The sequence below is a fragment of the Vidua chalybeata genome, chromosome 1 (genome assembly GCF_026979565.1).
Source record: "Vidua chalybeata isolate OUT-0048 chromosome 1, bVidCha1 merged haplotype, whole genome shotgun sequence".
NCBI classification, from domain to species: domain Eukaryota; kingdom Metazoa; phylum Chordata; class Aves; order Passeriformes; family Viduidae; genus Vidua; species Vidua chalybeata.
This window is the reverse complement of record NC_071530.1, coordinates 105,271,585-105,297,458: the sequence shown is the minus strand read 5'-3', so window position 1 is coordinate 105,297,458 and position 25,874 is coordinate 105,271,585. Positions and strand designations below refer to the sequence as shown.

Genomic DNA, 25,874 nt, shown 5'->3' with positions numbered 1-25,874 from the left:
TAATTCATCAAAACTGCTTGTATTCAGGTTTCCCTTTTAGATTTCCAGTCTGTTTCTAGACCCTGCTGGGATTAACTGGGTATCTGTCCTGTCTTTAAGAACAAAACAAAAACAACACAATGGCCAACACGTTTCTTCTTGCCTACAGTATATTAAATTCTAAGAGAAGATGGACAGTGTTCTGTAAAAATACACAAAAAATAATTACTTTGATACCCCAACAACAGTGGTTGTTACAATTTGACAAAAACTATGCCTTTAAAGAGAATGTTAAAAAAATATTATCAATGTACTACCTACAAAAAGCACGTTTGCATGCAGAACTAACAAGGAAAATAAGCTCAAAGAGTAGGACCAGAGAAGAACATGGGTCCTATGGGTAATGTCTCAGCTCTGTGAAGTTCCTAGGCACACCATACCTATATATGGAGAGGAGGAAAACCTGACACAAAATCCTACATCCACATACGTACGCTAGGAAAGGAATGCTAAGCTACCTCCCAGAGTCTGATACACTGTCATTTGGGATCCAGGGGCCAGTAATAACTCTCTGGTCAGGCTCTCAGTATCTTGTTTTTGTTTTCTGTTTTTTTAAATTTCCTAAGAGCTGATCAAGGTTCATAGAAATTTCTGAGAGCAAAGCAATGCTTGGGACTCCACAACTAATGTGAAGGAGATCTTCTAGAAACCAGTCGGGGTGAGCTGCCCAGAGCTACCAGAGAGAATAGAAGCAGCACTTGGCATTAGCCTTGCTCCATTTCCACTGTGCACAAGGGAACAGATGCTCTTCAGTTCCCCTGCATTTCCACCTCCTTTTCAAAATATGAGAGAGACAAGAATATATGACATCTGCCATGCCACACCCCTCAGCCTGCTTCCCTCTGCCCAGTGATGAAGAGTGGTACCTCAGCTGCTTGCCTCCATCTTTCTATCCCACTCGCCCCCTTTTTCTCCCCTATGCTAAGGGAGAAAGAAGCAGGGAAGCTGTTTCTGTTTCTGTAGCTAACACTCTCTCTGTGTCACTAGGAAAAAGTGCAAAGAAAATAATCTGGTTCTTGAGGAAATGCTAAAGTCTGCAGCTGAGGGCAAAATTCTTCTGTGGGTTCTGCTTCCAACTCTCAACACCCTCATAACAGTCTCTCACAGCTGACACCCAGCTAGCCAGGATTCTTGATCAGAACCCAGGTTTTACACTCCAGGCTGTTACATCGAAAATAGATACAACCACCTCATCTCCGTCCCCTGACTCTTCCCACCCTATCTTGGAAAGGTGTCTGTCAGAGATGTATATTTGGGGTGTGCTCCCAGCCCCACACTGATAGTCACTCTCCTGCAGGGCCTGGAAGGTCAAAGGCAGTTTTGTTCCTGTACTACAATGAGGCTGAAGTGGGAACAAGATGTATCCATGAAGGCACCTGCACTTCAGACATTTGCACAGAGCCCAACTACCTACTGCACAAGGCAATAGTTATTGGGTGAATAACAGTTCCAGACTGAGGCACTTATCCACCCAGATCTGCTTCTGGTGCCCAGATCAGTTTTTTTCCAATCTAGCCCTAAATTCCTCAAGCCAGGTGTGAAGATTTGAGCCTCCTGCTTAGCATATGTTGAGTGCTCCTGTGGTTTAAACCCAATGTGACTGCATAGCTCTAAGTGAAGTCGTGTCGGGGGAACATTGCCACAAATACAATCACCTACAGCATCTCCACGGAAAACTTAAAAACTGAGAAGTTTATTGAACAGTTGAAAATAAATAACAAAAGTGGGGGCTCATTAAGTTTACTTCTTTCTACTCATTTATACTCACTCCAGCTGCAGAAAACATGTTTTAGAATAAATAGTATTGTAGATGACTGTGGGTAAGACAGCATTCTCCCTTGTTTCTGCCCATCAGCAAACTCTAGAAGTCTTTCTTTAAACAAACAAAAAAAAAAAACCCCAAAAACCAAAAAAACCCAACCAATCAAAATAACCCACCAAACCCAACAAAACCCCCTCCAAACCTTTCCAAGGCTACTTTTCAGTCATAAGGGCTACTCACAAGTCTAGTGAAATGACAATTCAGTGGTTGCAACGATAAGAACACATAAGGTTCTTTTCATAATGCTTTATGCTAAAGTAGGAATGTACTTTATCTAAATAGTAGGATTGTACACATGTTTATGTTTGGAAGTTTACTCAAAAATACTATGAAAATATTCTTAAAATACTACAGCTTGAAACAATGCATGACAGGAACAGTCTGCAGGCCTAGCATGCAGAATGGGAATCACAAGGTTTGGATGGACAACAGGGAGGAGTACAGATTACCAGAAATTACATGATTGTTCTCATTAAAAATAGTAAAACATTAATTACATTACAGGAAATACTAAAAATACAGTAAACTGTGCAGTTTGTAGGTTCTGTAAGAAGAATGGTTTTAGTGCTATGTTAGTTATTATTGAAACTCAAACAGCACTAGCTCCTTGACCTACAGTGGCACTGTATATGCATGCCAGGATCTGCACCTTGAGTCATACTGGCCATTGAGACAGGTAACATTCAATGAGGTTGAGATAAAACACTGGCTATCACAAGAACAAATGTATAAAAATGTATCCCTGAAAATTAGACAGAAGTGAACAGTGGCTGCTAATCCCAGAGAAAACAAGAGGGAAGATATGTGCTTGCCTTACAATGTGACAGTGATTGCCAGATGAGAGTTTAAGTTGGACTTGCTCTCACAAGAATCCCAAGTCCATCTGTCTGTCCACCACAGGGGTTTGTTTTAAACCCAGGCAGAATTGCTTTAACCCATTCCTGCCAAGGACCTGTGAACCGGTCTAGAAAATGTCTCTGTTTTAACAACAATAATGCACAATGAACTCACAATCCTGTATGGAAGTACAATTTACAGAGGATAAAGAGAATCTCATGAATGTTTTATTCCCATCCTTCTCCCCTCAATGTGAAGGCTATTCTGATTTTGTCCCCCTCCCACCTTCTCCCCTGCCCCACCTCAAATAAGCAGATGCAATCAAGGTGAAATTTATTTTGAACCAATTCTGCAAAACAGTTCAACAATGCCATACTTTATAAAAATACTTAGTTACATAATTAAACTTATTACTATTTATATAAAAAGTGTGAATGTGAATTTTAAACTCTGTTAGGGTAAGAACCACATCAAGGTCTTCAGGTGAAACAAATAAATTTTCATAAACATACAAACTCTTTTGGAGAAGTTTTATAATACACAACCATTTACAATGAACACGTTCATTAAGTTAGTGTTTTATTCCTTTACTATACAAGTGTTATTACAATGAACTGTTCCATTCAGTAATTAAAAATCCATACAATGCCAGTGTCATTTTTGGCATTTTTTGTTATGACTGTATTAATACATAAACTCATATGATTGTGTTATTAATTTTAAAATATTTAGAAAAATTAAAATTTCATCATCTTTTTTTGGGTTTTTTGAGTATTTTGTGTATGTGTTTTTTGTTTTGTTTTTGTTTTTCTTACAGAAAGCCCTTTTAAAATTTGATAACCACAGATGTACAGTTGATGAGCAATGATGAGGGAAAATGAAAAATGATGGCACTGCTCCTACACAGATCTGTTTGGTAGTTGGATTCAATGTAGTGTAAACCCATGAATGTTAAGTTTAGTACCAGAACTATATTACTAGCTTTTCTGAATTCATTTGTTGGATAGCTTTACAATGATAATATGAATTCCAAGCCAGTAACTAAGTAAGAGTGTTTCAAAATTAAAGTATATAAGCTTGATCAGAAATTCAAGAACCTCATGCAAATTGTTGAGTAAAAGACTTGATGTTATTGCTTGATATGTCAGTAGCCAAAGAAAATAAATCCAGATGTAGTGTCAGCTGGGCTGAATACCAGCAAATTTAATTACTTGGACAATATTAAATATATTTTATCCCTTTACTTTTTATACTTTCACATTTTCTTTCACTTGTTTTTAGTTAAATAATTCTGTAAGAAGGGCAGAAGTGGGAAGAGCAACTGTGTGTGTGTCTTAATAGCCAAGAAAAGCAAAAGTGCAATCAAATCCCTGAACTAGTGACAGATAGCACTTGTGGCAACCACCTTCGTTAACACTTACAAGCCACATACAACAGTACCAAACCTGTCTCTGAAAAAGGACTAAAAGGTGGCCATTTACCAGCTTCAGTCTTACTTTCCTGGTGAACTTTGTAACTTTGTTCAGGTAGTCTTCCCATACAAAAGCTTGCTGTTCCACTGGAGCTTAAAAGATTAAAGGCTTTCCCCCTGTGATTGTATTACATAGCTTCAAGTTCAAATATCATCATACTTTATCAACATAATTTTATAAAATAATACCTCATTTTCTAGTTACCTTCATTATTCTTAATTAGCTATGCAGAAAGAAAAAAGGAAAAATCTCTCATGCTACTTTCCAGTTATATTAACACAAGGATTAACACAGTGCATTATGCTCTCTAATCTTACTATTGAGGTCTACCATTTAGATCAAGTTTCTCATTCACTGTTCCAATTTCTCCTTTTACCTGCCTACCCTAATTAAGTCCATGAAATGGAAGCTTAAAGATTGAGACTATAAATCAAATACAGTTGTACCAGCTTTTGTTTTGCGAGGGTTGGGGGCCACACATACGTAGTTTTAAACACAGGGAGTTTTACTGAACTGGAATAGAATTGCTTGGTCCCACAAAGTTCTTCTGCTTTAAAAAGGCCTTACCCCAAGATCACTAATTCCAGACAATTCCCTCATTGGTAGAATGATCAGCAAATACTAGGAGAATAAAGGATTTGAAACATTGGTTTTTCTGCTATTGTTCACACCAACACTCATTTTTTCTGCCCCGTATTTTCAGTAAGCTTCCTTTGGACCCTGAAAATAAGATGGGAAAGAGGAAAAAATAAAAAATATGTCATTGGTAAATCAGAGTATAACACTTTAAAAGTGGTTTTGTGCAACTGCATTATGAAATTCCAGTTTGCCATTAAGAGCATGCAAAGTAGCGAAGATTTTCTTTCCTGTGATTCCTTAGAGACTTCAGGAATTCTTTGCAAGTCTTTTACATTTGGCAGATTTGTGCATTTGTTATATAGACTGTTGGCTTATAAATTGTCTCCAGGCTGGTACTGTGGTTCTGTAGCAGTAAAGTAGTCCTCCAAGAAAGACTGTATATACTCAAATGTTGGTCTCTCATCAGGGTCCTTCTTCCAACAGAGTTTCATTAACTCATGGAGAGACTCTGGGCAGCCTTGTGGACAAGGCATCCTATAGCCACGTTCCACTTGTTCCAGAACTTCTCGATTCACCATTCCTAAAATGAAAGCATATTAGCTCTGAATGATATTATGTAAAGAACAGTTTCCCAAAGTTTTTCAAGAACTTCTGCAGCTGCAATGCATCTGATTCTATCAGAACAGAACCCTTAATAAACACACTTTATAGTGAATGAATTTTTACATTTTGCATTAAATACTCTTTCTGAAAAATATTTCAGTACACTGGTAATTCCTCAACACCTGGTCCTTTTCCCTTTCCCACTGCATTGGACCTGTCCTTTCAGAGAGGAGACTCAAGCACATATAGCTTCTCCCTGCCTTAGGTTCCACTCAAGGACCACTTAATTTGAAATCAGGCCAAGAAAAAGGCATTATATATCCCTAACAGAACTGCCTTACACATTCCAGATCAAGCAAAATATGTGCTGCAAAATGTTTAGTTTCAAAAACTGGTTTAGCAGGTTCAGTGTAGTGATGCTCCCTGTAGTCTGGGAAAATGTCAAAAGTAGAAAAATCAGGAACAAACAGATAGAAAATATAAGGATACCCACTAATCTGAAATAAACTGTCAGTCACATTTAGAAGTGCTATTATCTTAAAACATTTTAAAATATGCAATATTTAATCTGAAAATAACCAAAGTATCTTTGTGAAAGGAACCAGCGAGGTGTGACTAAGTTTTTGTCTCTGCTTGTCAACTGTGGGCTCTGAATGAAGGGAAAAAGTACAAAAGGTAACTTCAGAGGCAGAGAATACAACAAAGAAAAGAAAAATCTATTAAATCTCCCTGTTACCTGGATATGGCACTCTCCCCTTAGTTACCAGCTCTGTCAGTAAAATTCCAAATGACCACACGTCCGACTTGATTGTAAACCGACCATACAACGCTGCTTCTGGCGCGGTCCATTTAATTGGAAATTTAGCTCCTACAAACATTGGAAAGACAGATTCTCAATATTCCCTTGCTAATCCACAGTTTGCTTACACTTCAAAATATTTTGAAAAGAATAATACACTAAAATATTTTTATACTTTGCTTTATTGATAAAATTCAAGGTGGTATAGTATTTTAATATTTCTCAAACTAGGACAGCAAGTACTGGCTACAATATGTGGAAGCACTAAAGACATTTGAGAGTCTTACTTAAATATGTTTCAAAAAGTGAAACTGATGAACAATTTCTCTGGAATCTCATCTCTCTTCAAACTGTAGCATGTTTTATGCCCCAAATATAATTAGAAGTGCTTTTTGAAAACACAACAAACTGCCACGTAACTTTGAACAAAGGAAGTTTACTAGGATTGCACTTAGGCAAGGGGCTCACCTAAACAGAGCTGTGAAAGCACACTTCCATGCATGATCTTTATCAATGAACACAAAATACACAGGCATGTTCTGCTAAATGTAATAGTTCTAAGCAATTGAAAGGCAACTGGTCTTATTAAATAAATTAACTGGCCTTACCTTGTCTTGCAGTGTACTCATTGTCCTCTATTAACCTTGCTAAACCAAAATCTGCTATTTTACACACAAGATTGTCTCCTACAAGAATGTTAGCTGCCCGGAGGTCCCTGTGGATGTAGTTCATTCTTTCAATGTAAGCCATGCCATCCGCAATCTCAAAAAGAAAAGTGTTATAAAAGGTTATTTTTCATGACTATATACATTTCTCCCAAGCATTAAGTTGCATACCCTTATTTTAACTCTATTCCCATTGTATAAGTATAGGAATTACAGCTTAGCAACCAAGAGCTTGGCACTGATTAGTGTGTCTGGCTGTGCAGTATCTGCTAATTGCAAACCAGACTGTTTCCTTTCTGACAAATTACAAACCCACAACAGAAGGTGTAACACAGAGCAGCATACAACAGCCAGAGCATTTGATATTTATGTTTAGTTGATATGTGATACCTCTTCTCTAAGCACAAAATACAGTTTTTTTGGTACCTGAGCAGCCATGTCGACCAGCTGTGGAAGTTTTAAGTATTTCCCTTCCCCTTCTTTAAGGAAATCTAGCAAGCTGCCTGTAAAACATAACACAATTTGGGGGAAAAGAAGAGGAAAAAACATAAACATTAACTTGACCTGAAAACACAAATGAGATTTTTTTTCTTACACATTGTGATTGACACATTTATCTCATGAAATCTGTATTTGAAAATCTATCATTTACTAGAATATGTGACCCAATGATCATGCCCATAGTTACCTCTGCAGTGGTACCTAGTTAGTGCAATTCTATCCAGGTGGTTTGGAATCCATTTCAACAATGCAAATAACTAAACACTAATAAAACAAACTGCTGTTTCTGGCAATACACTGGAATTGTGCTCCTCCTAGCTGGACTTTATTCCACTGTGAGATTTATAATTCCAGAACAAAAAAACCTCTATACCTTACTTACATTTTTCTGCCAGACTCAGTCATATACTAGAGAAATTATTCTGAAATTGTTGCTTTAATTTTTTTGCTTTTTCTTTCCTACAGGGAAAACTATCTTCCACTCTTTACGAGACCTTATTTTCTCCCATTTATATAATGCAATCATACCCAGAACATTACATGAGCAATATCTGAAATCAGTCCCAAGGTCCTGTGCTTCTGTTAAGACTCCAACCTTTACTTGTGCAGTAAAGCTTTGTCTCTACATAACATTTTCCCTACAGGTAGCATTATGTCACATGAGGTAAGAATATGACCTCTTTCCTAAGAAACTGGTAAAGATTGGTACCTAATCACTCTTGTCACTGTCCAAATTACAGTAACAAAATTATAAATGTAGCCATGGTGGAGAAAGAAATCACTTGACTGCATATCCTGAAGTGGATTCATAGCAGTTCATAGCAGTAACTCTGAGTTAGATTTCTCCAACATATCTTTAATAACTTGCTGAATTTTGCACAGTGAAAGTAAAAATGTGGCAGGCCAGACTCACACTGCTGCTGCTGTTTGCTGTGTGTATTTGCACAGACTTTTTGTGACCTTGGTTCATGAGATCAAAGGACTGAAGAGGAGCAAAGATTTCACACTGATTTCTAGTAACCTGTCCACACGGCAGAAAACAGATGGATACTTTGCAATTGTACCTGCTTCTTTTCCTTGTAAAAGGGGAAATAAAAATAAATTGTTCTACTAGCTTAGAACAAAGGAGTTCTATGGGTTTTTTTGTAAAATATGAAAAGTGAAAGGAAAGCTATAAAAAGAAGCTTCCAACAGCATTCTGAATCCATAATTTAGACAAATTATAATTCTTTACTTCTGCTTTTACAAGGTAACCCCTTCTGGTAGTGAGCTTTGCTTTTCTTTAGACAATTATAAATATTCTTTCCTTACTGCCTTGCTGAAGCCTGATTTCTGAACAATGAGAACTGATTTTGCATGGCTGTCTAGTGTTATTAGGAACAAAAATGCAGAAGGAAGTTTTTACATTTTCTGTTCCTTTTTACCTTTTTAATCTTATATAATAACCCTTTAAAAATCCCATCCAAACAGGAAAAAAGTAAACCCATGCATTTGTAGTGTAGTACTGAACACAACTAGCTACTCCCTTGCTTCTGTATCTTATGAGGACCGCAAAATTTCTCTATGAGTTGAACAGATGTCTGCATTTTATAAAAAATGGAATAATTGACTTGGAAATCTGCTGCTTCTTAACAGTCATATGCTTATGATGTTTATTTCTACATTCCGCCTAAATCTCTAAATCTCTGTTTCAGCAGCAGGGGGAGGGGGAAATGACAGAGAGCAAAGGAAGAAGGATCAAAGACTGAAAACAAGGGGATAAAGGAGGGAGTCTGGGAAAAAAAACACTCAACCTTTTTAAAATTTACTATTACTCTGCTGGGAAAGACACAACAAAAGACCCAAAGCTCAATATGTTTCGTTGTTATCATGACCTGTCTACAGGCAGACATACTCTCATAATAATACTCCCAGCTATGCTGTTCCATTTAAATGTGATGGACAGTACACACTAAAAATAAGGAGAAAAAAAAAAACCCAATCTTGTACTTGGAAGATTAGCAAGGGTGACACAGATGTGCAAAAAACTCCTGCCTCTGCCCACAATCTAAATCAGAACTGTTCCAAGTAGGTCAACCGTTGCTCATTTTAATTTAATCAAAATTAACACTTATACTCCAGTTAGCTTATATGTAACATTAATTAAACATTTGATTTGTTCCTGAGGTCTTAAATAACCTCTGAAATGTAGTATTTCTAACTATTCTGTCCCACACCTTTTGTCATGAATTCAGTGACAATGTAGATTGGTTCCTCAGAAACGACTGCGTACAGTGGAACAAGCTTGTCGTGTCGTAGTTTCTTCATGATTTGAGCCTCCTGCAGGAAAGCCTCTGGCATCATTGTACCAGGTTTTAGTGTCTTGATTGCTACTTTTGTGGTTCCATTCCATGTTCCTAGAAAAACATATCAGGTTTTATTCCTCACTGCAATACTAAAGAGATTTTCAGCTGAAACTTTTTTTTTCTTCTGTTTTCTTAGCTAACAGAATAATCATAAACTAGAACTATACTGAATATTAATTTTACCATTACATGCATGATCATAACTGGTATTTTTCCCCTTCATTTCTCTAAGATATTTTCTTTTCAGATCCCAATAATGATTTACTTAAAACACTAATAAAACACTCACAGGAACAACTGAAATGTGTCACATTAAGCTCTTACCCATCCACACTTCACCAAAACATCCTTGGCCCAACTTAACTTCCAGCCTCAAAGATTCTCTAGGAATTTCCCAAGCATCTTTTGCTAGTCCTTGTGTTTGTGGCTTCACAGTGGGGCACACAGTTGTTAGCTTATGACACAGCCCATCGGCATGTTCTGGAAAACAGAAAAAGTAGTTAACAACAGTTAAGCAAGGGTAAGACTATAACAAAAGTAATGCCTTAATGTTGATAAAGAAGATCTAGTCCATTTACTTTTTGTTGAAATCAGAAAGAAATTTTATAGTTGTGAATTTTAAGAATAAGCTATGGACGCAGTCCTTCCTCACAGTAGGCACAGGGTAACATTGGGACACTGGAACTTGGGCTTACCTCTGTAGTGTTTCACCAACTTCTGTAGAGATTCAAATTGTGCTCTGGTTGTGATATAGTATCCACCATTATCAAGTTTCCTGATTTTGTAGTGTTTTACGTTATCACCTCTGACCTCATCCCAGTCACGTATAGAAAGGGAATAAGCACCTAGGAAAAAAGTCACATCTGGTTCTTCACCAAAATATAAAAAGGTGTTTAACCTATCTCCCCAAGTGTCATTGTACATGGTGTGCACATTCATATGTATCATGGGACAGGCATAAAAATGTTCACCTTGCTGTTGGGGAGAGCAAGGAATGGGAGAGAGAAGAGATACACAGACACATACATACCTTTAGTGGTTTCACTCTCTCTTACTAAGAAAATACCACGCTGGTTCCCAGGATTTAAAAGTAGCCTTTCTGCATCCTTCCTGCCCATCTTACCAAAATACCACCTAGAAAATTTAAAAGGAAATGTGTAAATGAAAGCTTCCTATGCTTTGATACTCATATAAGCAAAAGATTTAAAAATCTCAAGCACCGACTCCACTAATATTCCAAAACAGTTGCTGGGCTACAAGTATCCCAAAGCAGATACAGATCAACAAAAGCAATGATATCCAAATAAACAAAAGATTAAGATGACCTATTTCTATACGACTCTCATTTCTGTTACTTACAAAATACATGTAAAGAGGCCTGTATCTGCAAATACTATGGTTTTCTGCTGGTTTAACAACGGACATCAACTGTTAACAATGAAAGGACCACCCTCCTCAGGCTAAGATGAATCAGATAACACACTTTGGTAGCACATTCAAAGCTTCAGCAGCTGAAACTCCCTTCTTTAAAAAGTTTTTGCTTTATATTAGAAAACAACATTTAACTCAAAGTGAGTATTCATAAATATCATTGGATGACAGATTCATTCTGGTTGGAAGGACCCTTGGAGTTCTCTGGTCCAGCCTCCTGCTGCAGGCAGGGTCAGCAGTGATGTCACACCTAGTTGTTCAGGATGTAGTCCTCTTCAGGCTTGGAAACTCTGAAGGACAGACCACCAACTTGGGCAGGCTGTACCCCCACCTGGCTGTCCACAGGATAAAAATGTTTCTTATATTCAGCTGGAAACTCTCCTGTTTCAATTTCTGTTGCCTCCCATCTTTCTCTACCTCAGTAGAGACATTTGAGACCTTTTCCTATTGACCATTTAGGACCCTACCCTACGGTAAGGTCATTTACTTCCCCGTGAGTAACATTCCAAATTGCAGAGCTATTCTGATACCAAAAAGAACACAGATGTTTTAGAAGATTTGCATTTTTTTCTTGCCTTCAGCTCTTTCGCATAAGGAGTTTTTTCTTCCATACTCCCACAGCATGCCCATCCTGATGAACAGCCTGCACACAGTGCTGTCCTGAGCCAGTGATAATTTTAAGTCCATCTTCATATGAATCCGCAGACTTTGGAATAAGATTTATTTCTAACTACATCTTATTTTTATTAAACACCTCAGAAGTTACAAAGTGATGTATAGTGTAAATTTCAAACATTTTGTCTGTCACTATCTTATCGTCAAGCTAATTTGGCTTCATGAGTGAAAAGTAGTACTGGAAATTGCTGCAAAACAATGGCTTTGTGTGTGAAATATTTTCTGGGGAAAAAATGTAGATAAAGAGGGATCACTTTGTTGGCCATGAACAGAATGGCCTGTGCAATCACATGGGAATTTGAAACTTATTCTTACATTTTGTTATATTTGCAAGTTTGAGTGTTGAAGGAGATGTGCAAAGTTAGAAATAGATACGAGAGTATATACGCTGGAGACAATCTGGATGTAAGCTAAAATCTTACCGAAGCAAACTTGAATCCTACCTAGTTCATAACTTCACATGAAAATGCCTCTTCCCCAGATTACAACAATTTACAAACTATATTGTCAAGTGTTGTTTTATTTCACTACCTATAACATAATAGCAGGGTTGAATTGCTTTCTTTTTTAGAGGCAATTAAGCATTTATACTATGGTGTCATTAAAAAAAGCACACAAATAACATGGATCCTGTCAAAAGCAGTTTCTGCTATAAATGCCTCCAGGCTTAGAAAAGGCCAAAGACAAAATCTTGGACACTTGGGGCTCTGTATGGCATTTGCACTTGTATTGCTAATTGCAGTCGCTACACAAAATCTACAAACTCTATCAAAGTACAAGGCTAACAAACTCTAAAGCAAATGAACTGCATTCCAAATGCTGTGGGGATATTTCATAAAATTAGCACTGGTTCTTTAAAATAAACAGTTTTTAGAAGGTTCCTCATTCATAACCCTTTACTCTCACCTCTAATCATCACATAAACCTATGACAAATCCCACCACTTTGTTCTGGCCAGTGTTTAGGAGCCATGCTTTCTTTGTAAAGGGTTATAATTTCCATTTTACCACCACTGCAGTTGTAATGCCTTAAGCTTTTATTGCATGGTTAAAAAAAAAAATATTTAATCTTTTATCCCAAAGAATAAACAAAAGTTAATAATTTTAAAACCAGATCAAACTCAAGGGTGTAAAATAACAGAGCATCTTTGATGCAGTCATTTTTTAATAGCTCAGAGCCAAGTGAGAGCAGCAGTAGCAGCAACATGCTAAAGTCTCAGCTTGAGATTCAGGGAACATTTTGGAAATCAGGCACTTTTCCCAGATGTGCAGTAGCAAACAGAAGTGCACAGATCACATATCAGTGAACTGCTAATTGGTAGTATCATGCCTGTATATTGAAACAAGAGCTGTGCAACTTTATATTTCTAGTACAACCAATATAATCCCTTGGAACAAAGATAACCCAAAATTCTGCTCCAACCTACGGGTTCCACAGTCATTTTATGTGATTGTCTAAGCACTCCAGGATGTTACTAAATAAATGTAGGAAGCACAAAGCAGTATAATTTTCCAAATTCACAGCAGTCCTTAGCATATCAAACAATTTTACCACCAAAGAGTTATTACAGATTAATAGGTTAACAATAATTGTGCACACAAATGCTTTTTTAGAATGTAAGGTTAGGTAATACCAAGTATATAGCTGATCTTGTCTCACGGTTTGGCAAGCAAAAATAGGGATAAAAACCTATAATTGATGGTATGTGAACTCTTTAGCTAAAACCCATAAATTTTTGCTTTATATGATAAAGCAAAACTGGAGGCATGCCCTCCAATTTTTATCATTACTGAATTCTCCCATCCTTTCTCTGCATGTAGCAAGCAGGCAGAAAACATCTGCATGTGTGTCCACCTCATGCTTACTAATAATTACACCTTTGACATAATCCAAGTAGTACTGCTATCCTGTCATTAAAAGTATTTCCCTACTTTACCCTTAAATGTTACACATAATGAATTTAAAAAACAGTATCACCACAGGGTAGGAAGTGTAGAAAATTGACAGGATACAATGTCTTACTCTTCTGCTTGAATGGAGTCTGCAGGAGCTACATAATTGCTTGGGATGTAGCCTGTCTTTCCTGTAGCAATGGATCTTGCTTCCCACCAGTCTCCTTCCCTGCAATGAAACATCATTACCTCTTCCACATATAAACAACACATAATTCTGTAGCACCTGTAATGTAGTCACATATGAGAGGCAGGTAAATTTAGGTAACATGTTATTTTAATTATGAGGGCATCTCCAATAGTTTGTGCTGCACCTACATACATCTTGTGTTGTGAGCAACACAAATGCCTCTTAGTGGAATTTCATATTTTAAAGATTTGGGACTTGCCTTTTTTTTAGTGTAAAACCAAAATGCTTTATGGCAGAGATGTGTAAGTAAACTTCTGAGTTGTCTAGTTTTCATCTGCCTCTCCAGATCAGAGAGTAACTCCAGGTGCAGAGTCTGGGATGAAGCAGTACCTGTGCCCACCTTTGCTGCCCCAAAAGGGGTAGCTGTGCCTTGCTGGGGCAGGGAGGGGAAGGAAGTCACCCAACCGAGAAGCAGCTTGGGGTTACTGCAGTTGCTACAGTTCTGCATCTGCACCCAAACCCTGATCTCAACCTGAAAAGTTATTGTCTTAGCAGTATTATATATTTTAACCCCATGCTTGTTGAATATTGAATGTATTAAAAAAAAAAAAAAAAAATCCTACCCTTCACTGAAATAGAATACATGGATTTCCAGAAGAATTAAATATCTAATTATTCCAAACAACCCAGTGAGGTCTGTGAATGAGAACACTTACGTGTTATTTATTATCTGGAACCGTTCACCTTTCTTAAATGAAAGGTCATCTGTAGTTCTAGCTTCATAATCATATAAGGCCACAAATACAGTAACACCACCTTAGGAAAAAGAAAAAAATCCCATATGATAAATCAGTAATGTTGTAACACTTGATTTAAGGACTTGTCCATGAAACAATAAATCAGTTTTGATTTGGAAGCAACTAAACACTCTGGGTTGCATCTCATTTTGGAAGACAGATCAATAACCTGCTAATTTCTTAGGACAGAGCTATGCCTATAAACAGACATTCTGAAAATATGCTTCCACACCACAAAAGGCCACTAGACACATCACTGGAACTACATTAATAATTACAGCACTTATATACAGAAACCTGCATGACGCATCATCAGTAAAGAAACACAAACCCATAGCTTCTTTATTAAGCTTGCTTCTTGTTAAGAAATGCAATTCTGGAAGAACCTACACCACCACAATGGTGAACCATCAGCCACTAATTTTCACAGAAGTGAAAGTTTATAGCACTTAGCTATAAATAACTGATGCATTCCCAACTTTTTGAGGTTACACATCAAGACCTACCTAAGAAACTGAACCAGAAATTAAAGTATTCTCTTGGGGACAAAGACATTCCTCTGCTTTAGCTCTAATGATTTTTTTGATGCCACCAAGTCTCCCCACCCGTGAAGCAGACCCTTGCTCAGGATGATCCATCAGTGCATTACTCCAGAGAACAAGGACCAAGACAGGACATAAGAGGAACAGCTGCACTCCACCAACCCTAAGGAATCTGCTTTCCCATCCCACTGCTGGTATAGCTCACACTGTTGAACATGTCCTCAAATAGGGCAGATGTGAGAGAGGCGGATGATAGGAAGGCTTCTACACTTACCAGCAGAAAACATTTTTCTATACTTCAAAGAACTAATCTATAAAACTGGGAAGAGGGAGAAGAGGAAGAGTGAAAAGAGAACAGGCTGTTTGAGATGACAAGCTACTAGCAAAAATAAAGAACCATGTACCATAACCATGAGAAAGCTAAAATAGAAAATCGCAAATAAACAATTCAGAAAGACTTTTTAGGCCCTAGAAATGCTATTTCTTAGTCTAATTAGCATTTAGGAAGCCTAATGATCGTCCAAGCAATAACATATTTTTAAGTGTATAATACTACATCTCTAATATGCACATGTATATATCAGGATATACATGAAAGTCCACCAAGAGAAACATGTTGCATCTAATTTAGGTCTTAAAATTAGCATGACTGTGATCAGAAAGGAAGAATACATAATGCAATGGGGACAGTCTATAAGCAATATTCTTTTGCAATGTACACTTTCTGATATAAGAGCTCCTCCTAATCACCTAAATAGTTTGATTTGGAGTCTTCCTGTGGTTATAGTCTCTCAGCAGGCTTCAGCTGGAAATGAATTTACAGTTCTGCTAAGAAAAACAGAACAAAATCCCCACAGGAGGTTAGAGTAATTGAGGTGTTTTTTTTTTTTTTAAGTGTGATTTATGAACTCAAAATGAATTAAAATGTTCCTTAGAAGTTAGCAGCTCCTAATTTAAGTTAAAAATCAAAACACTTCTACCAATTTTTTTCTTTATTACTACATTCTTTTGATGACACAAACTGATATGTGGAGCAAGAAAATAGTGATGATACCGACTGTATTCACACAAACAGAAAGCAAGTCTTATGGAAATAAACCATCCCCAGAAAGTTCTTCAACAGATGAAAACAGTCAATCTCAAGTCACAATATCACAGAAGTTTTTAACTGCATATAAAGAAACTCGAAAAATTTCAGCTACCATACAACCTCTTTTTATTCTCAGTCACAAGTTTTTTCATAGCAAAGAGTAATAAAATACCTGAAGAGAACGGCATCAGCACAGACTGATTTAAACAAAGATACTGTCAAATTATATTTCAAGTCTCCTGCAGCTGTTTTCTTTGTGAACCACTGTGAGGTGATCTAGTTTAGCTGCTCAAACTATCTGTAGCCATAAGACTTCCCTTAAAGATTTTCTTTTATTAGGTCAGTATGCCATCCTCTAATCTATGACTAGTTTTAGAGAGAAAACTTTACCTTCTTGTTCAGCAAGGGGATTACAGAGCACTAGCATAGGTTCATGGAAGGCAAAAACAGCAGTCCATTCTTCTGTTTTGATTTTCAGCAATATTCTATGAATTCAAAGTATCTGAAGACAGTGTGTAATACAGGAACAGTGTGACTAACTCAGATTTCTTCTCCTTTTCTGCTCTAGAGGAATAAAAGATGGCTCGACTTTTCAGCCTCACTACAGGCCATGATGACAACCATATCATCCCCTTGTCACTCATCACTGATCAACTGGATAAGTACGACTGACATTTACATGCTGTTTGACAAGCCCATCTATTCTCCTCTCTTGTGAAGCAAAGGTTGACAGAATGTGATCCAGTGATTTATTGGTCACAAATACAAAAAGCTTACAGCAGATGAAGGGTGTCATCTCATTTGCTCACAAAAACACCCAATTTTGATTGATCTGAAAGGCAGTACTGAATGTACCAAATAATTGTTAGTGCAATTTTATTTATGTATGTATATATTTATGTATGTATGTTTTTTTGTGGATGGGCTGGTTTTACAGAACAAGAAGGCATAATTTCACATGCAGTATAATTTTGCCTAATTGCAAAACAATGGGAGCATTCACACAAATCAGCCTGCCTGCTGATAAATGATTTCACACTGATGAGATATCAGACTCTCTCTTCATGAGAAATCTCTCTTGTTGACTCTGGTTCAAGAGATAACATGCTTAACAACCAGCAGGAATAGGCAAGAGAACATCCCTTCTGGTCTCTGCAGCAAAGGATTTGTGGTACCCAGTGGGGGGCTACATCCCTGGTGTCTGGTTATGCCCTGGAGTGCCTGCATGCACTGCTGGAGATTCCTACATGACCAAAGAACCAGATCTAGTAAGAAGAAATATTCCAGTGTTCTTGGGGGAGATGAAACACAATAAACTTTCCTCAGCAGAGCTAATGAAAATAAATAAATGCTGTCCTTATTCAATTTCTGCATATGTTCATCCAGAAGAGGGATTCAGAGCTGACTCATAAATGATACAGGCTAGATGTTCATTTTAATTATTTGGTTTTTAATGTATTCCCAAGAAAAGGACTACAAGGTGATCATTACCTGACAATTCATACTTGGTTTCCTGAATTGCCAAGGTCAGAATGTGTTTAAAAGACTTTAAATGCCACTGGAACAATGCAAACACTTCAGCACTGTAATTGTGCCAACATTAGAGGTTTGTGGGAAAACTAGAAATAGACTATTAAGGAATTATTTACTCTGTTGTCTGAAGTGTCTGTACAGAGCTTCTAGAATAAATTAATCTGTATTTTTAGTGTCTCTCAAAAAAAGAATAAATCACAGCTTCCTCTCAAAAATATCCATCAACATGATGAAATTAGTTACGGGGACAAAAATCAGTATTTTTGTAATTAAGGTGGGTTTATAACATCAAATGTGCATGTTGCTTTAAAATGTTGTATCTTCTATACCTCAGCAGAAAAGGTCTTTGTATGCTGCAAATTCTATGTTTACATTTTTCATTCTGGTTTTCATATGACCACCAGAAATGGGAATTCTATTCTTTCATTTCACACATATTGCTCCCATAGTAAAGTACATAGAATATAATGCAACTCCTGTTTAGCTTTTTAGATTCATTCAATGTTGCATTAATGTAATTTAAAAGTAATCAGACTTAAAACCAGTTTTAAATATCAATTTCCTGAATCTGAAGTGTTTTTCATTTTGTACATCTCTCCATGTTTAAAGCCATTGTCCCATACAGATCCTTTCACCAGCTTACAACTTCTAATGTAACTATTCCCATTATTGTCTTTAGTAACTCTTAAATTTCTCTGTGCTGTGATCTTAATTGTCTCCACAAAAATAAAAGCCTAAACAGTCATCCTTCATGCCCCCATCACTAGTGAATACAGGCTGAATTATTACATGAGCAGTAAAGATACTGAAAATTAGGAATCTCTAAAAGGCAATTTATTTTAAATTTGCAATTTAATTTTAAATTTGCAAGGTGTCACAGTATTTTTTTTACTATGACTGCCAAGTGACTATAATACTAAATAATAGCATCATTTTATGTAACACTTACCTGTTAAAGTACTAGGATATGTACTTGGCACAGCTGAAAATGACGATGATGCTCCTCCAAAGGGAGTCATTCCGGAAGGCCCTCCAAAAGGAGTCATGGAATGACTATTAAAATTAACTGCTGATCCCTTTATTGACGGTGACTGTGTTGCTTGGCTGGAATCTGATCCATAATGACTGACATGGGAAATAACAGGTTCTGGAGCATTTTCAGTTCTGTATTTCATGGCTGGGCCTTTACCTTCTTTGCTTTTAATGCACCCCATTGTTGCTTCTGTGAGGATGAGAGGGAAAAAAAACAAAAAGAATTCACCTTTTTGTTGTGGAGAATTTTGTTTGGTGGAGAATTCACCTTCATGTTGTCTTAAGATAGCTAACACAGGATATTCCCAAAATGTTAATCCAAATGTGAATTTATTACTGTTAAACCCCATGCAGAGAAAAAGTGTTCTGGAATAAAAACAACACTATTACCAGACCAGGGAAGCCCTAATTATTTTCCCCTACAACTTCACATAATAACAGCACATTTGGATTACTCTTCATCCTGGTTACTTGATAGACTGTAAATGGTAACAAAGCAAAAAAGGGGGAATCAGGTGACAGATGAGGAAAAGACACTGGAGTCTTCTATAGCAGGGTAGAGGGGGAAAAAAAACAAAAAGAAAAAGAATTCACCTTCATGTTGTCTTACGATAGCTAACACAAGATATTCCCAAAATGTTAATCCAAATGTGAATTTATTACTGTTAAACCCCATGCAGAGAAAAAGTGTTCTGGAATAAAAACAACACTATTACCAGACCAGGGAAGCCCTAATTATTTTCCCCTACAACTTCACATAATAACAGCACATTTGGATTACTCTTCATCCTGGTTACTTGATAGACTGTAAATGGTAACAAAGCAAAAAAGGGGGAATCAGGTGACAGATGAGGAAAAGATACTGGAGTCTTCTATAGCAGGGTGGAGGGGGAAACACATGTGACAAATCCAGACTCAATTATAGGAAGCAAATCCAAAGCAATTATATAAAGAAAACGAATGGGGCATCCCTGCTTTCTTTTTTAAGCATCTGTCAATGAAGTCTTGACCAACGGCTGACATCTTTAAAGACATAGAGAAGTTTTCAACCATTGCCAGCCCCCCAAATACATCTCACAAACAAACCTCAGACATTCACAGCCACAGGATAGGGTTAAGCTCTAGAGTAACTAAAACTGCAAAAAACCCAAGAGTAATTACAATATCCTAAGGGATTTAGGAACTGAACCGTGCCCAGACAGGTGACAATTTATATCCCTGATGGCCCAGGACTGCCACCGGCTCCCACTACAGGCAGAGAGTGCCAGAGCTGTTTACCGTGGGGGCACCTATCACCTGCTGCTGAAGGGAATCAGAGGAGACCTGTCACCAGCAATTAACACCGACTGAGCCGTAAGAAGTCACCACCTGTGATTTATCAGGTGGTGACAACTGGTAGCAGGCATTTTCTGGCTCACCCCAGTTGGGAAACAAATCAGGAAGAAAACAGCAGCATCTATTAGATGCAGTACTAGTCTGGCATTAAAATCCCTGTGTTATTTACATGAGGGGGTTTAAAAATCTACTTTAACTACAAAAGTAAAACCTCTACAGACACAGGAAATCAACTGCTCCATATTCTCTAATGAATCAATTAAAAAAATAAACAGCAGGAGCCTGAAAGCATGAAAACCACATATTTCGATAAGTACAACAATTTCATGGATTCTAACTAACAATTAGGGAAACACAGTATTTCCCAGTGTGTGTCTAATTCTTTTTTTCCTTCTCAATTCCTTCTTACCTTGTTAACTATTAGACACAGAAATATGGAACAAAGTAAATTTTACTAAACAAATGCTGCTGCAATATAGTCACGCTGAGAGAAAATAACACCCTCTGTATAACTAACCGTTACAATAATAAAGATACTGTAATTTCCTCAAGAACCATGAATCAGAGTTCCTGAAAAGAACAAGGTCCACAGACAGTGAAACACCCTATAAAATTTAATGCTGAAAAAGATTAAGTATATTCACCCTGCCATTTCAGCCCCTAATACTGCAATGTAATACAATAACTGATGCAGAAAGAAGCAGCAACAAAATCAAATAACTGCCCTTTGACAAATCACATTTAAAGTTTTCGACAGAATAATGAATCATCACAAAGCACACCTTTTCAATTATTTTTAGTTCTTATACTATTATTGCCAACTTATTAACTATGAACAAATCTTAACAGAGCAAGGCTCAAATATGTGAATAAGAATGCAATGTGCCTAAATACTTTACAAAAACCACATTGCTAACTACAGTAGAAAAGCCAGTTATTACTTCACAATAGAAGTCAAACATTCAGAATCACATCCTTTTAATTTCTTTACCACTGCAAATAGACACTACAATCCAAAATACTTTCTTTTCGCCATGTGGCTGCCTATTGTGAATTCTTGTCTTCCTCTGAGGCCTACTTGACTATTTCTAAAAAACTTGAATTCTGTTTTCTGCTAGCATTGAATAAAAATCCAATCACCTTTACAAAAATGTCTTTTCTAGTAGCACTAATTCTTTGCCTTTGGCTGGAAGTTGAGCACACAATTCAAAAGTCCAGCACACTACTAATGTTAAATCAAGAAGATTAAAAGGGAAGCACATAGACATCTGTCCAAATGTCCATCACAAATATTTTTCCTTCCTTCTGCCATTTGCCTAACTTTAGCAGGCTGATAAGACCTCAAGATTAAACAAAAAAAAAAAAAAAAAAAGTAGTAAAAAATAGATAATAAAGAATTTACCAAGTCCAGTAAAACTGCTGGATTCTGCCCAAGGAATTGCTGATTTGATCAAATGGCTGGTAACTACTATCAACCCCTGCTCACCCGCTAAGGCTGTGTTAGCAGCAAGAACTTACTATTGGGACGCTCGAGTGTCACAAAGAAAAGCCCTTACTGAAGACCTGAATTCATTCTAGATAAACAGAATCAGCCTCTCCCTTGCTTCTCCCCTCCCCAGCCACTTCACTGTTAAGGTAATCTTCTTTCAGGGGTTAAAGAGATTAACAGCAGAGATTCAATCAGCACTTCAAAGAGAAATAAGCAGACAAAAATGTAAACCACTTTTATAACTGCATACCCACAAAAGAAAATTAAGCAAACTCCTTAGCTTTCAAAAGCAAAAAAAATATAGGTGAGAGCTGCAGTAAAATACTGTATGGATTTGTGAGGACGAGTTAGAGGCATGAGGGGAGGGAAGAAGACATAAAGCAAGAGTGAGTAGTAAAAAAATCCCTGACTGCCCATCCTGTGGGGGTAAACCCCCAACGACTTAGTACTGTTTGGTCTTATAATAAATTGCTGGATAAAGAACAAAAAATCCCTAAGCAGCTGGTGTGCAATGCTGGATTTGATTATTCTGGTACTACGTTTGTTATCAAAAATGTATGTAACTGAAATAACTTTACACCTATTCTTATCAACCATTGCCTGGCCAGCAAAAACATATTAAGGAATACATGTTTGTCATAAAAAGCTAACAGCTCTCTTTCTGATGCACTGAACTCTTTAGAAATAGATTCAGATGGGAAATTCCTATTTGCACTGCAGAAGTCCATCTATTTAAAGAAATGCTGGCCCAAGGTATCTTATTCACTAGCCACTGACTTCCCACTAGTTAGATCATTATTTCACACCAAACTGGTGTCTGAGGCAATCTATTTGAGTAACTTCAGCATCTTGTTCTTTCTTTGAAAGAAACATTCACCTATTGATTTTGATCACTGTGCCCAAACATTTTGAGTGGGAGAGGGTGGCAGTCAGCTTGCTGGAGGTCTATCAGGAAACCATGTTCAGAAAGGCATGGATTATAAACCCAGCTGTCTTGTCCCACCTTCTAGATGAAAACAAACCTATGTTAGGTAGAATGTTTTCAAGTAGAAACAGAAGCTAAAATGATCACTGTTAAGGACAGTTGAAGGTTAACAGGATGCCCACAGAAATCAACAGAAGAATGAGAGTACCCCAGGAAGTAGGAATCAAATGAAATTTTAGTAGCATCTCACTGGATATGCACTTTTTGGAGAGGTCATATAAAGGGCAACAGATAATTGTCATTCAATACTCTACAAACATCTCAGACAATGAAGAAGGCCTTTAATAAACACTCTGACAAGATGAGAGCTCCAAGAAAGTCAATGCTGCCCTCTTATCTTCCCAACTCCTTTTTATAGCAGAGAGCCAGATGAGAGGAAAGCTTTGTTCAACAAGAATTGAAAAGTGTGGCCAGTAAAGTCTTTGTGTTGGCATTTTTCTGCTTTCTTAAAGGATGAGCTACCAGACCAAGAAAAACAAGTTTTCCTTCTAAAGCCAGTATCTTAGCATACTGACAAATTCCCTCAGGGTGTCTGCAGCCCTGTCCATCCAGCCCAGAGAGGTGGGTGTCACAAAGAACCTACTTGGTTATCTAAGGTGTCTTTGCTCCTTCCAGTTGGTAGTTACAGAAGTTATTCCTTGGTTCCTTCGGACACAGGATTGTCAGGAGTGCTTCAGTGAAAGTCTCCTACTGGCATGAAGGAAGATTAGATAAAGTTTTCATTGAAAGAGGGGATTTCAACTCAGGTGGATAAACTGACCGTGTTCCAGCCACATGCCTTAGAGCAAAGCAGCCTGCAAATGCCTCTAAACACTGCGTTCCCTTTCCCCCATCAGCACTGAGAATTTGAGGGCTAGGTGTCAGCATCTGAAACCCTGTACCAAAGGGCTGGGAGAGACTCACGTTTGTTTCACTTGCTGTAATGCATTTGATAACAAAACCCATTCACTATTAAAAACAAAACAAAACAAAAACAACAACAACAAAACAACCAAACAAAAGACATACAAGAAAACTGGTATTTCCTTTTGGGGCCAACTGAATACTCCTCTGATCTTGCTCTTGTGTTACAATGCAACATGTCCCAGTTGCCCTCTGGAGACTTCATCTTGAATAAGGCCAGGAGTGACATTCACATGTAGCGGTTTCAATGCACCACAAAGGGAAAGATGCTCTAGGGACTTCCTCTCTTTTCAACCTCTCATATAAACTGGGTACTGTACCATAACTAAGAGGTATAGCAAAAGAAAATCACTAAGGGAAAGGCAGTTTGCAACATTTTGATTTCATTACTTTTGATTACTGAAATTGTTCATACAGGTAAAAAAGAGCACAGAATTGATTTTTTACTACAAAGAGTAAGCCAAGTTAGAACAAGCAAAACGTTTCTTTCCAGAAGGAAAAGGCAAGACTGCAAATATTTTACCACCTAAAACATACAAAAAATCCTCCAACTAAAAAGTAACTCCCCATGCTACCTAACACAGAAAAATAATTTGAGGTTCACAAATGGCTAATAAAAAGATGAAAAAAACATTAATGATTTCCACTGCTACTGTAGCTTCACTTCTCTGTGTTAGCATAAAAAAATTTTGTTTCTGTCAAGAAAAGACATGCCTTTCCTTCTGTGAAAAAAATGCCTTACAAAAAGGTCTTACAAAAAGGTCTTCTTAACTTTCAACTAAAGTAATGATTTAAAGTTATTAAAATTTCATGCAGTGATAAAGACAGGACATTCAATAGGAAGTTTGCTAATGGATCCATTAGCTGGCAGCTGTCTATTTGCTCAAACAAGTGTAGAGCTGATTCCACATGTCACTGGAGACACAGAACCTATACTGGCTTTTTGTACACTGGGCAAACAGCATAGAGCATCTGCCAAACAGCTGGCTTCAGCTGGTGGTATTGAAAAATCATTTATTAGATGTGACACAGACTGAAAAAATTGAAAACCACTAGAAAAGAGGCTAACATGTCTTTAGCCGATACCATAACATCCAGCTAATTCAGTTCATCTTTAACAGGTCACTGCTTTGGTATGAAAACAAGAGTACGCTTTCTTGTCTACAAAACAACCTGCCTTGTTTATAAAGGACAGTAAACTAAAGAATTGCCCTGAGTTCTTTGCAGAGTACATGCAATTTTTAAAAAATTATGCGGTTTTTATCATGGGATATAATTTATCTTTTATGAGCCGTCATAAATTGCAGGGTTTGCTTATTTTACCATGAACAATCCATGACATTTCAAAGAATGATGTTCTACTGTATTCAGTTTTATAATTAGCAGCAACATTAGTGTAATGAGGCCTTAGAGAGTCTGCATCATTATGCATTTAAAGTGCAACTGACATGACCTTGCAATTAACGATCTAATAAGGAACAAAAAGTGAAGATAAAGGAAGAAGCATTAAGAAAAAAAAAAACACTGAAGCAAACATTTATTTTACTTGAATTTCAGTGTTTACCACACATCTTTGTGGAGTTCTACACCAAAAAGTAACTACAAACCAGTACTATTAGACCTCATCTTGCCCATACACTAAAATTGGTATTTAAAACCATGCTCTTTATTACTAAGGCAATCTGAACTTTTGAATCCTAATGGTTGTATAGACTTAGTTCTTCTTTGATCATGACTATATAAACATATTAAACAAAAAAATCTGGGGCTGCTGTGATAATGATTTTGATTTCACAGCAACAGAACATACTCCAGATTGTTTTCTAATAAAGCTACAGCTAGCAAACCCATTATGGCAAACAGAGGATTCTGTACAGAGAAAAAACTGAGTATAAAAATGCTTTTTAGGTGGACATTTTGCATTTCAGAGTCAAAAGATATTGGAAATATTACATATTGCTATTCTGGTTTGTGTTTTTTACAGGTTGCAGAATTTTGCATTTGCTTTAAATTAATGATTGATACTTATCCTTCTACTGGAGGAACCAGTTAACTGGCTTACAAAATCACAACAACCGTGCCCTGAAGGAATACGAGATTCCAAAATGCTACCTGAAAAACAAGAATAAGCAGAAATTGCTAAAAGAATAAGGTCCTTCAATGCTTCATGTCCTTCCTTGATTTCCTTACTTTTTTTTTTTTTGGAATGGAAGAAGTTCCAATGTTTCCTCTAAGGTTTGAATGGCTTAGACATGGGAGATTTACCCAGATGTATCAGACTTTGGACATCGTACCTATGCAGGAGTCTAAGGATTTAC

General features: G+C 37.1%; 1 protein-coding gene across 2 annotated transcripts in view; it reads right to left on the bottom strand.

The window, feature by feature from the left end:
• Positions 1-3,014: 3,014 nt before the first annotated feature.
• YES1 (YES proto-oncogene 1, Src family tyrosine kinase) overlaps positions 3,015-25,874 on the bottom strand; it is a 49,245-nt gene continuing 26,385 nt past the window's right edge. The window contains exons 2-13 of one of the 2 annotated variants that reach the window (XM_053947725.1): positions 23,237-23,340; positions 18,762-19,034; positions 14,567-14,666; positions 13,791-13,889; positions 10,693-10,796; positions 10,358-10,507; positions 9,987-10,142; positions 9,534-9,713; positions 7,243-7,319; positions 6,760-6,913; positions 6,089-6,220; positions 3,015-5,329 (exon numbers count right to left, since the gene is read on the bottom strand). In XM_053947725.1, coding sequence (XP_053803700.1) covers positions 5,121-5,329; positions 6,089-6,220; positions 6,760-6,913; positions 7,243-7,319; positions 9,534-9,713; positions 9,987-10,142; positions 10,358-10,507; positions 10,693-10,796; positions 13,791-13,889; positions 14,567-14,666; positions 18,762-19,026 — 1,626 coding nt within the window. In that variant the 5' untranslated portion in view covers positions 19,027-19,034; positions 23,237-23,340 and the 3' untranslated portion in view covers positions 3,015-5,120. The remainder of the gene's footprint in view (positions 5,330-6,088; positions 6,221-6,759; positions 6,914-7,242; positions 7,320-9,533; positions 9,714-9,986; positions 10,143-10,357; positions 10,508-10,692; positions 10,797-13,790; positions 13,890-14,566; positions 14,667-18,761; positions 19,035-23,236; positions 23,341-25,874) is intronic. The other variant, XM_053947715.1, reaches the window with a different exon arrangement.